General features: G+C 44.4%; 1 protein-coding gene across 1 annotated transcript in view; it reads right to left on the reverse strand.

Annotated features, from left to right (window-relative positions):
• The window catches only part of CACNA1A (calcium voltage-gated channel subunit alpha1 A), a 1,120,700-nt gene that overhangs the window by 591,761 nt on the left and 515,598 nt on the right, over window positions 1-13,341 (reverse strand). Inside the window, exons 20-22 of the mRNA XM_078685323.1 lie at window positions 12,290-12,762; window positions 7,802-7,937; window positions 5,022-5,151 (exon numbers count right to left, since the gene is read on the reverse strand). Coding sequence (XP_078541449.1) covers window positions 5,022-5,151; window positions 7,802-7,937; window positions 12,290-12,762 — 739 coding nt within the window. The remainder of the gene's footprint in view (window positions 1-5,021; window positions 5,152-7,801; window positions 7,938-12,289; window positions 12,763-13,341) is intronic.

The raw sequence follows: 13,341 nt of genomic DNA on the forward strand, positions 1-13,341 counted from the left end.
CTACCCTCTCGTACCTGCTGCCCACTAACTCTCTGATTCCACGCACACACACACAGTGAAGACCATGGAAAGGAGAGCGCGCACTGCAGGGATGGAAGGCAAGGCAGCCTGCTGCAGCCTCGCTCCCAGCTTCCACTGAACTCCGTGCTCCAGTTATTTCAATCAATCGTCCCACAGGCCCCGACCTCCCTCCCCAGAGCTGTTCGGCACAGTTAGAGAAGCAAAACTGCAAAGTAAGCTGCTGAAAAGTGAGCAGGTGATTAATTGACGCCCGGAGTACCTCATCCATACCTATTTGTGCAGAATTAGAGCCTCGCACTTGCCTCCTCGACTCTCAGCCGAGCCTCGCTCCTCCTTCAGACGTGATAGTGGCTTTTGCACCTCTCGCTGAACGCAAGACTCACTCCTCCTCGCAGGAAATCACTTGCACCTGAACACTTCCCTCGTGGATTTCGAGGCTCCTTTGTTTCCACTTTAGAAGCACTGAGGTTAGTAGATCTGCCACCTCGCCCATCTGTCCTTAACTCCGAGCACGCCTCTTAAAATACCACGGAAGAGAGCGCCTTCACAGCTCCCTCCAACTGCGAGCTCCCCACAAGCATGTCCTTCTTTCGGACCTAGAGTGCCCCATACTAACAGTAATGGTTGATAACAGGCTGCTTCAGTTTCCTCGACTCTTCACACTTGATAAGGTCAATTTTATCTCCAGACTTAGAACCTGTTCGAGCGTTTGGCGGACTGGACAGGTTACTCCATCACAAACGTGTAGCGGTGGGCGAGCCACTGAAAGCTGTACTAACTGTAGCCAGAATCGGGCCTGAAGCATGGTTCTGCTTCAGCTCGAGTTCCTTTTGGAGCCTGGTACCCATAACCAGCCGGGCTTTCATGTGGCTTCTCTACCCAGGATGTGGTGTAATGGTAAGAGCTGCCAATTGGGGAACTAGGGAACCAGGTTTGAGTCACGGCGTCGGCTCAACATTCTGTGATGCTGGGAAAATAATTTCATTTGACCATGCCAATAAAAAATGCACGTGACCTTGTGGAATGTATCTGAGCTCCTTTAAAACGCTAGGCCTTGGGTCCAGTTCGCTAGGTTTAAAAACTGCACCAAGGTAATAAAAACAAAGTCTTTTCATAAGGAAAAACAAATGAATACCCATTTACTGGCTGATTTGTACAAAGTGAAATGAGAAAACCTATATAAAACGTGGCTTTGCCATGATTTCATTGTGTGGTTTTAGGCAAACATTTTATTTAACAAAAACTCTTTTTTCTTCATTACCGCATACAAAAGAATTTACATAATAGGTGAGTTCACATACCAGTTGTACAAAACTATCACTTTTAATAACTACTTCTCAGTGTCACATGTCAAAGAAATTACCCTTTTTTTTAATTTTAAAGAGGCTTTAATCATATTTTACTTGCTGTTTGTTCTATGATTTGCATAGAAAATATTTTCAGGGCTCGATCGTGCACGGACACGAAGATCCAAGCCAGGCCATTGGCTTGGCTCTCCATGTTAATTTGTTGGCTCACCCACCTCTACAAACATGACACACCATATTACAAGCGCTTTATATCCTATGGCACTTGTAATACAGGAGACAGCATATCCAGTCTGTGACAGAGTAATCCATCCGCTGACCTGTAAATTAGGCCTTTAGACACTCATTGTATGAAATTTGCAAAGTTCTAAGTAGTGACAGACTGTCCAGCAAAAGTGTGTCTTTAGACCACTTTTGTTTTATCGTGTGTTTTTATCAATTGTCCTTTTATGGTTGTTTCTGTTTGAATAACCGAATAAATATTTTGAATTTGAATTTGAGTGTCCAACTAAGATAAAGTTAGGCTCAACTCATAACAATTTTCAGTAAATCTGCTCCACAAATTATAAATTTATATAAAAAGAATATAAGTGGAACTTATGTACATGGATAATGTCTTCTCTCAAAATTAGTCGAGAATCCAGCTGCCGGGTTCTATGTTGGACACCTATGGTCTCCCAACTAACTTAGCGGATGTTCTATGGCATGCGCAACCCTTGCAACTCTTGAGTTTTACTCCTACCTCATCATAACAAGCATTTGGCATAGGTATTATCACTTGAGAGTGCTGGAGCCCAAAACAATGCTGCCCAAAACTGAGCGTAGTTACTTTAGAAGACCTTGTCCCTCACACAATCCTCTGATTTCCAAACTCGTCCATAACCTATTTCAGCAGAACACCTCCTTCCCTGACGTCAGAACCCACTCCTGCTTCAGCAGAGCTAGCACATCACACACTGCTCCCCAGCTCATGCCTCGTTTCCAACTTACTTCAGCCAGTCTGTCAGACTACCCTGCCCAACTCCGGCTCACATTGAAGCAATGTGTGCGTTTGTAACACTGCACATGTTTGTGTCTGAGCTTAAGACGGAGAGTATGTCCTAGTGCGCCATTTACATATTGGCATACAAGTCTATTCTTTGGTGTGTAAGCGTATTGCGGCGCTAGTCTATGGTGTACGTCGCTGTGATTCAGTAGGTCTTGAACAGTGTTTCAAACTGTGCTTTAGTGAGTAGGCACGTTAACCTGTAGATGGAGTGTGGGTTTGTGCATGTGCGTGTGAGTGCACATAACTATGTAGACAGAGTAGTGGTGCTTGCGTATATGTTTTAGAGTGTGTGTATGTGTTCTGGTGTGCAAATTTCTATACTGGTGTTGTGTGATTCGATGCTCTGGTGTCCCACGCTGCAACTCTGGGCAATAGCTTGCTTAATCTCCACACCGGCCCCTACGACACTGGGATGCCTGGCTTCACCTTGGGGGTGCCCAGGAGAGGCAACTCACAGGGAGAGCCAGGAAGGGTTCCACAGCGTTATACAGCGCCGGGACGCCCCGGTGGGGCAGCTGTGCGCTTTACAAAAAAAATAGACTACAAAAAAAAAACATACACTACATGACTTGTGTATTGGTGGCTGGTGTTTGTGTATCTGTGTGTGCGTCTGTATACCATGGCAGGCTCAAACAAAGCAACGTTTCTTTTCCACCTAGGTCTATATGGCAACCTGCGCCCTACTCCAGGTCTGCTTTGTCTAATTCCCAAGCCCAAATGAATCTCACAGCCATTTGGTGATACTCACCCAAATTACACCAGTCACGTAGGTAGTAGGTCACGCATAGTGCAATTCTTATCCATACTACAAGGTCTCTGTGAGGTCCTCCCGACGCATAAGTACACTTCAATTGACAGTGCATCACCAACAAAGCCCTACTCTTTCCAAAACCTACCCACTTCCAAGCAGGCAGTGTGATCCTCTCGACAGAGGGCGTTCAACCAGGACTAATACTGCTAGGCCGGTGACTAGTCCAACCAATAACCTGAACACCACTGTTCCTTTGTTTCCCATACGGCCACCATTTTGGATATTGATGTCCAGGAAAAAAGCATTGGGCCTGAAGAGCAAGGTTGCCATATCACTCTGTTTTGGAGGATGGACGAATTAAGAAATTACCCTAAGTGGTGTGCACTTTCTTTAACTGTGGTGCTACCAAAGCAAAGGTCAACATGTTTACATTAATTTCAAAGACATTTTGTATCAAAAGACAAATACTATGCTATATTTGTATTTTTGTTCCCAGGGTGATCTATTAATTAAGGGTCAAACCACGTTTAAATGCTAAAAATAAATATGAAACTTCTTTGAGAGTTGTGGAATGTAGTTTCTCTCCATTAAGAGACGACGGATACATTGATGCAACTATCTTCTAGAGAAGGTATTTTGCACATTATTTAGCCAATGCACCATTATCATTGAAATGGTTACTGTAGAGGGGCATTTAAATGACATCACTGGTACCATCATGCATCACTGTGATAACCAGATATTGCTGAAGCCACACACCGCTCACATACACCACTATTCTAAAGTCGCTTGACTGGTCCCTGCAGTCTGGGAGGAAGTGAAGCCTCCTAACCTTGCCTGGTGCACAAAATAGGTGGGTCACAGGCACAGCGGCCCCTGAGGTACAGCAAAGCTCGCTGACTTGTGCAGCAGCTACACTGTCCCGAGGGACAGCAGAACTGGGTCGCTGGTCTTCAGACGCTACGCTGACTGCCTTATCCGTGAACAAAACATGAGCCGTGCTACTGCAGAGAGTCAGGTAGGACAGATGATCTCTGGAGGGCGACGACGTAATGAGCCCGGTGTATCACGGGCTGAGTCCTCAGGAGGACTTGGAGCTGCTACTGGAAATAGCACAACCCTCCAGTCAGGTGGGGAACCAGCAGCCTGGGAGAGGATGTGAGATGAGACCCATAGGAGAGTGAGGAAGAGGGAATATTCTCCCAAGTGCAGCCTTCAGTAACTACTGCCCATGGAGCATACACACTGCTCATGAAAGACATACGAAGGCGTAGCAAGCCTGGCAGTGAACACTTTAAAGAAAAGAGAAGGGGGCTCGAGACAGAGGGTGCACTTATTGCCTGGACTTAAAGGGGTTTCCATAGGGGGTTCTGGTGATGCATGATATTTGGAGATGCAGGGTGCCTGAGATGTGAGTGTCTGAATATACAGGGCGTTTTGGAAAGTGAGATTTCTAGGGTGCAGTCAAGGAGACATGCATGGTACTGTGGCTGAAGAGTACTTGTGATGCAGACTGGGGGTTTGGGTTGTCTTGTGATGCAGGAAATCTGGGGATTCTGCAGTGGAGGGTTCTAGGGCGAAGGGTGTAGTTGGAGGCAATTTTAGGGTTGCCTCCTGTTTGGAGACAAATAGGATGTTTGGTGATGTAGGCTGTATAAGGAGCAGGTTACTACTTATACAGAATGTGTTTATGTGGATGCAGGTGTTATTCATGGGGATGGGATACAAAAATGAGGAATGGCTTGCCTAAATGACAAGGACATATAAAAACATCAGATTGAATGAAGAAACCAAGACCCCAGAAATGGGAAGAGTAGTGTAGGTGGAGGATTTTGTGAACACATTCTCTACTCATGTTTGGTGAATATCCAATAATTGAAAGGTAAGCTCGTACGTTGTTGCGGGTGGCATCAGGCTGGACGGGGTCCTCTGCAGCCAAAGCGATACTGCTCATGGCGATGACCATCAGGATACACATCTCAAAGTAACGCAGGGTCACAATGTAATGACAGAGGCGACGGAACCTGCAACAAATGCAAAGATGATCAGAACCATACATGCAAAACCTATGAGCAAAGGACAGGTTGGAAAACAAAGAAACCACATGAGCAAATGGCAGAATCACACACACACAGAGACACACAGTGTGAAAAAGTGAGAACTCGATCGCTACTCCACACCCCTCAGGTGTGTGCTTTAGTCAGCACTAAGAGTTCAGCTAACTTCACCTGGTACAATTCTTCTCAAGCTTAGCTGAGGATGCACACTTTGAGGTAACCCTTTCCCATGGGTCCATCTTTTGCCTTTCATGCAGCAAGTGCAGGTAAGAGTGTTGGGCATTGGGGCCGGGTGAGGTCGGACTTAGACAGACGATGGAGAGGGAAAATTAAATAAATAATGTATTTCCCCCGTCATTGTCCGTCAAAATATCCCCATCCGGCCTCACCGCTCTTACCTGCATGAGCTGCTGCTGCTTTCATGTAGATATCCCTGAAGTAAGGGGTTTCCATATTGTAGTCCAAAGAGGAGGGAGAAAGCAGGAGTTTGACCTTATACACCCACAGGCAGGGCCGGACTGGCCATAGCAGGCCCCGGGCAATCCCCCGGTGCGCCGCAGGGGTGGGGCAGGTTTTGGGCCCCTGGGGGCCGTTTTTGTTACAGGGCCATTTTTGCAGCATAGCTGCAAAAGCGGCCCTGTACCAAAATGGGCCAAAAACCGGCCCCGGCAAGAAGCTTGGCGGCACCCCCAACCCCCCGAGTGGGGAGGGGGGCCGGCTGAGCACTTTGCCAGCAGGGCCGGTTGTCGTTCTCAGTCCGGCCCTGCCCACAGGAATCTTTTAGGTGGGGCATGCTGGGAGTTAAAAAACCTATCTGAACCCTGAATGAACAATTTAAGGATCTTCTCTCTCAATACGGATAGAGATATAACTAGCACTCCACAATAGCATTCCGTTCTCAGCTGACAGTTTGTAAAGTACTTCCCAAAATGCAGTAATTTTCCTCTGTACACCTGTCTTGACTGGCCAACCATGCCTCACATATTTCAACACTTGATACAACACCAAATCTCTCTCGTAAGCCTGCAACCTCTCTTCCCTTGTAACAGTACTTTTATCACATCGCTTTTCCTAATTACCCCTGGGGATTTCACTAAGTGGTAGCGGAAGCAGACTCAAACAATTAGCCATTCTACTTTCCACTCCAGAACCAAACTGGATCTTATAGTTATAAACCAAATGTCTAATGGACAAACAAGCAATCTTAGGAGGAGCTGTTACTATTCCCCCTATTGTAAAAACCTTGGTGAACGGTTTGTAGTCACACTGCACCAAAGCATCAAGTTCCCACAGAAACTGATAGAAATGCTCAAGTCCCCACAAAATCCCTAGTTTCCTTCTTAATAACGGAGTATCGCTCTTCGGCAGGAGTTAATGCCCTCGAAATAAATACTATGGTACACTCCTTGCCATTCTTGCACCTTTGCTTCAAAACCGCTCCTAATCTCTTGCAATTTGCATCAGTGGTTATAATGTTTTTGCAATGTATTTGTTGCACAATTGTCCTTGAGCCCTCAAAAATGTTTCTGACATCCATTAGCTGTCTGAAGATGTAAGTTACCTCAATCCTAACAAATCTCCATAAAATTAGAGAAATAGCTAAGGGGTGGGGGGCGGCAAGTTCTCCAACTACACAGGCATGATTAAAGGAAGTTGATAAATGTATGATTGCAGAAAAGGAAGTCTTTACAACTCTGGGATGCCCAAAGCAGTGGGACAAGAAATGGGGCAAATGGAACGTCTATCGAGGGACTATCTGTATCTCCCCAACGTTGGAACTTAAAATGAGGCGAAGTAGAGATCGAGCAAAAGATAATGTGTAAAAGTGAATTTCTTCCCCATGTTAATGTACTACTGTATTAAGTGCTTGCTGAAATACTGATTACAAATGTATGCATAACTACGAATGAAACTAATAAAAAAGAATAAAAAAAAAATCTCCATAAAAATCTACCAAGCAAAGAAAAAAGCTCAATTCATCTTAGATAGCGGGAGCAGAAGCTTCCTTCATTGCTCTTAGCAGTTCTTCTTTTGATTTACTCCCCTATTGGCTAATCTCTTAACCAAAATAATTCAAGCTCGGCAGAGCAATCCTGTACTTTTTGAACTCAGATGCAAAACCACACTGAGTCAAGAAACTAAAAGTCAAATCTACATTCTTTAAATCTTTTTTTATCAGGTCACCAAAATGTTGTCTTGGAAGTACATTATGCCATCAACATCTGAACACCTGTGCAGTCTGGTACATGGCAGATGCTGGCTCCTTAAATAATTAACTGTTTATGCAATTCACTCATCAATATTGTTCACAAGGTTGGGCATCCAAAGCACAATGGATTGCCAAAAGGCACCTCAATGGCACAAGTGAAAAAAGAGTTAATAATCTGAAACACCTCACTAATTCCCAAAAAGGGACACAAAAGTGGAACACATGCATAAATGAGGCCTAGAGTATGAAAAACAACTACTAGAGCATAAAAGAGATACTGACATTCACAAATCACCCTTATGAGAAAAGAACAGATGCCAGCACACAAATGCACTCATTCACAAACCTACATTAACTCAGACAAAAAAAGGACACACCACACATTACCAATGAATGGGAGAGACTCACGGGTTGGTGGTGGACATGATGAACATGGAGCTGTAGGGCGGCATTGGCTTTGGCCCATCCTCTCCGGGTTCATCCTCCTCTTCCTTTTTCTCCTCCTCTTTGATGGGCAAAGAGTCCGGGTTGGCGTTTTTATTAACTGAAATAAAAACAGCGTTACAGAGAACCTGGGTATTTTAAAAACGAGAGTGTAGGCAGCTGATTGGACAGGCGTGTCTAGGACATGAATGACGTTAGGATGTTGAGGATGCGTATGACAAAGGTAACTGCTTCTCTTTGTGAATATTTTAATAAGGTAGCAGAGTTTTGCAAAGTTCCAATTATTTTTCTTTAAGGAGATTTTTATCCTTCTGCCTGCGCCTTAGCACAACTTTTCGCTACACTTGCCATTGGCCTGGTTCCTCGCGAGAGCTTGGTATGTGCATTTATAGTTTGAATAGCTTTGCTTTGTAGGTTACACAATACTTGCAAGGGAAAGGTGTGTCAAATTACTCTTGGGTATTAAAGGTGAAAATGAGGGGTAATCAATATTATAAGTGCTACGAGAATCTTGATTTTGAAGCAAAAGCCTATATTTCCGGGCACTTTGTGGCTGTTGTCTCTTTTGCGCATTTTTGTGAGGATGAGGCAAAGGTCTTTGTGAATTCGAACACCCTTCCTCCTGATCGTGTCGGTGTAACTTCCGTTTTCCTTAAGCTTATGCTGATCTCAGAATGTTCTCTTGCAGGAGAGGTGGCTTGAGCACATTATGTCACACAGAGACTTAGGAAACGGATGTGTCACATCCGCATGTCCCGCGCTAGCTAGGTTCACTCACTGCACGAATTTAGATACCAGACAGACAGTGCATCTGGGCAAGTACCTTGCAAGCATCTCATGCATGATGGCATTCGTTGTGCAAATGGGCTGTGGCGTCGTGAATCGCCCTCTTTATTAACCAATGCAGGGGTTAGACGTTGCCACTGGTAACGGGGCCCCACTAAATGTTGACTACTTCTCTATGGTCCTCTTCTGTCGGCTGCTATGCGAAAGCTCATAAATAACAGTGTAAGCCAATATTATGCCAGATCGGAGGATGTAAGCCATGTGATGGCAAATGAGGCAGGTACAATGAATGAGGATGAGATGTGATGAAAATAGGGGAAACGACAGAGAAAGGGGCAAACAGAAAGAGTGTGAGAAAGAAAAGAAATGCAATAATATGGGTTCTAAAGAAGAAAAATGGGCAAATAGAAGGGGAAGAAAGAAGCGGAGAAACAAGGAAGCTGGGAATGATGGAATGAAGGGTAAAGTGGAGGAAGGGTGAATGGAAGAAGGAAGGATGGAATGAACTGTCAAAGGAAGGGTAAAAAGATGGACTTGGTAAAAACAAAGAATTGTCAAAGGATAGATTGAAAGATGGATGAAAGCAAGCACACAGGGAAATGTACAAGATGAACGGAAGAGTTAAAGAATGAGTGATGAGATAAGTGAAAAGACTGATGGAAGGCTGAATGCATAATGGACAGAAGGCTGAAAGAAGGGGTGGGTGATAAGGTTGATGGAAAAGGACTATAATGGATGGATAGGTGGATGGATGGAAAGGTGAGGGATTATCATCATATAAATCTGTTTTCGGTTATAAATACAACCATAAAAGAGCATAAAATCATAAAAACACATATTTGTAAAAACAATACTAAGAAATAGGCATTCATTCATGTACCAGCTTAAAAACTTAAAAGGAATAAGATAATGTCAACAGTACAATGCATTAAATAGTCTTGTGTACCACATCAGGGTTAATCAGGCCTAGATTATCATGAACCCAAAGCAGCATGTAGAAAGTATGAAACAGCAAAACGAATGTGCTCATTCGGCAACAGAAGCAGATACATAAGCGACGGATGAGCTTGCGAAAAGTTCAAAACTTTCAATAAAGGGAGGAGGAATGACTTCCTAGGCAAGCTAAAATATTTACACAACAACACAAAATGTAGGGTATTCTGTGGAGACATATTGTTGCAGCCACAAGGTCTTAAAGTGCATTGGCGAGGCCAACCACTAGAGGTGGTTAGAAGATGATAAAACAAGTTAAACCTGAACTATACCACCACAAATCTGTCCCTCTCATTGGATAGGAGGGAAAGGCTCCATACCCTGAACAGTTTTTAATAACACCAAGTGTTTTTGCAAGCTCTCTGTGTTCACATTGACATAAGGCACGTTCAAAATACAAGTCCCTCACCCTTTTATGCTTCAGGGAGCGCAGGGAGTGATGATTGTAGAATATGTCCATTTACCAATGCTGGTAAAAGCAGCCTTCACATAGGCAATCCAAGGGATTTTATGCATATGATCAAGGGATAGACAATCAGACAAACTCAATCTGTTTAGCTGGGATCCCTCCCTGGTCCATATCTTGACACATCTCACACAGCAAGGGCCTGAGAGCAACAAAGTCGAAAATGTATCTAACGCTAAGCTCCTCATGAACAGAGAAGGCCGGGGTAACTTTGTGGAACCCGCAGAATAAGTCTTAAAAATGTATTTTCTGCAAGTTGAATCTTATTGGCTGTTTTTTACCACAAACTTCAGTGCCATATAACACCTTAGAGATGCACTTGGACTGAAAAAGCTTGACTAGAGTGTCCGGTGACCATGAGCCCAACCTCAGTGCAAAGCTAATTGCCGCCCAGTGGTCTTCACCATGTCGCAAATCTTACGCTCAACTAGGGGATTCTAACTCAATATAGCATCAAATAACACCCCAAGGTAAGAGAAAGCTGAGACCTTATCCAGGGTATGACTCCCCACCTGGAAGGTTTTGGAACTGGTGGACGGAGGGCCAACTACCAAAGCATACGATTTTGTGAAGTTGACTGCAGAGTCTAGCCTACCCATAAAGGTGACAAACATATCCAACAAGGAAAGCAGACCACAGCCGTGCAAGCCATAAGCACCACATCGTTGGCGCACAGCTAGACCAGCAATGACCTTGTTCCTACCCTGATGCAGTAAGTCTGCTCTGAAAGGAGGATTTGTTCCAATCCAATAATATAGAGGGTAAACAAAAAAGGCGCAAGTATACAACCCTGGCGCACTTCCTTTGTGGTGCCAAAGTTCTCAGTGAGCTCCGCTCCTGTGAATACCTCACTGCAGCATTTAAACACAGAGTAAAAAATTACCCCAGACCTCATGTTATCCCATAATAGATCAGAAGGTATACCATCGGGGCCTGACCCCTTGTTATGCTATAAAGCCTGAATGCCCTGTGAAACTTCCTCAGAGTAAAGACAACGTTAGCTCTCCCCGACAGTAAGCCAGCCTGATCCTCTACTCCATCAGAGAGCCCAAGGGTGTACATGCCCGTAAAATGGTCCACACACTGCAACCCTGAAATGTGGTAACAAAAAGCGGGCCACTAAAACTCAGTAAAACAAGGCTTGTTTATCACAGCTTAGCGCCAGAGTGCTAGGGTGTCTGTGTAGAGTCTAGCATAGGTTTTGTACAGGATGGCCATCCTTTCTGTACAAAATACTATGCTTAGACAAGTGAAAAAGATGTTCCTACATTGTATGTAAGCTGCACAGTGCAACATGCATGCAAAGTCGGAAAAGCACAGAGAAATAAAAACATTTCTCTTTTTAACGCCTGTTTGCAGCTGCGTTAATTTTTGGTGCTAAACCCTTTCTACTGATGTTTGAGAATAGAGTTTAGCATAAAGAAACTTATGGATGGTGGCACGGGTACTCCCATGTACCACCTATGTAACACCCCCTTGATGCAAAGTAATGTGAAGAAGCGTTTCACTCTGCTTTGCGTTACTTTTACATACAAACCAACACTATTAACAATTAGAGTTGGTTTGTAAATCCCAAAACAGGTTTAACGTCGGATTTAAATTGAAAAAATAACATTAACCCAACACTAAACCTTTGAGAATCTGGCCCTTAGACATTTATGAAAAAAGTAAAAACATTTAAACTGTGGTTCCAGCCCACACAAGGGTTAGTCACTTGTGAACGAGCAGGTTAATGCTGTGTGTAGTGACTTGAAGGATTCACCACCAGGTCTCCAGCCAGGTGCCTAGTTATGATTAGTGCAGGAGATGCAGTGGCACTGGGTTCAGTGCATCCCAATCAAGTCTGTTGTACACTACACTACGAAGTGCAGCGGGAATTTGTTTTTTTTGCTTGTACTGGGGCACATGACACCCTTGCTATGCCACTGACTCCAGGATGTTACACAAACATGGTGGCACTCTGGCAGCGAGTGTCATTGGTGAGGCCTTCCACCGACAATAAACTCCCCTCTAGCCCTAGAGGATGTCCCACCAGAGTACACTTGAGGCCCGCTGGTAAGCTAATGGTGTGGGACATAGGTACTGCTGATCTTTGGAGGTTTAGGACTCCATTTGATGCTGATGTTTCTAAATCCATGACTTTCGGCAAGAAATACATTCAAGCAGTACCAAAAGCAACATCCACCTCTAAAGATGGTCATACCTACCTTGTACAACGGTGTTGTTCATGGGCGGGGGGAATGTGTTTGGGATATCTACGGCTGTGTGGTCCGGTTTCTTAGCAGGTTTGGCAGGATTGTTCTGTGTGTTTGGGTTCGTAACAATAAGGCTGTTATCTGGATTTTTTGGGGGTCCAGAGTTATTGGGATTTCCAGGATTGTTGGGGGTGCCACGGGGGTTGATAGCATTGTGAGAGTTGGGTGGGTTGAAGGTGCCGGGGAGGTTGTGAGAAGTTCGTGCTGGGGAGCAGTTCATATGATTTCCAATTTTCGCTGGGCTCTGCGAATTGGCCGTGTTGATGGAGTTGTGCAGGTTGGTGGACTCGTTGGTGGCAAGCTTGTTGTTCTTCATGTTATCAATGTCCTCAGCCAACTGGTTGTCCGGCCTCCCCATATTCTGCTGGATCGGTCGAGTCGTGGAAAGATTCGGACCAGACACACAAGCAGGTCCTTGTGGCTCCCTAGAGGTCCAGAATAAAGAGACGAAAATTAGTTTAGAAAAGATCCTTTTTGTGCTGACCCTTTACTTAGACTTCCCAACATCTCGATCCAAAACCCTTAAAAATCTAAGCCAGTTTAAATGCTCCTACACTATTGGATCTATCACATTCTTGAATCCTTCCCTGTTGTTGAACTGGCAGACCCATAATCATATTATCATAATTGTGCAATGAAATTGCATTAAAAACCAGCTTACAACTCTAACACTTTAACACTTTAGTAGCATAATCACCTCATTAGAAATGACACAAACGTTGACCAACGAGACCAGAGTGCACTGATCTCCACTCACCCCAGAGACAACCATACTTCAGATTTCCAGTGCACATCATATGGAAAGGAGTTCCTCTCAGAGCTAAGGTCAGGGATCTTTCTATGCATAGTTTCCCCTCAAAATTCCCGGAATTCCAAATCTTTGGCAATTCCTATACTCATGTCTCGGGAGTACAACTAGAGGGAACTAGGAAAATACATGTTCCTCTTTAGAGAATGGCTGACTCACAGAGGAAACCCTTATTCAAACCTTGTGGCTCGTGTTG

The sequence above is a fragment of the Lissotriton helveticus genome, chromosome 1_1, assembly GCF_964261635.1.
Source record: "Lissotriton helveticus chromosome 1_1, aLisHel1.1, whole genome shotgun sequence".
Taxonomy (NCBI): domain Eukaryota; kingdom Metazoa; phylum Chordata; class Amphibia; order Caudata; family Salamandridae; genus Lissotriton; species Lissotriton helveticus.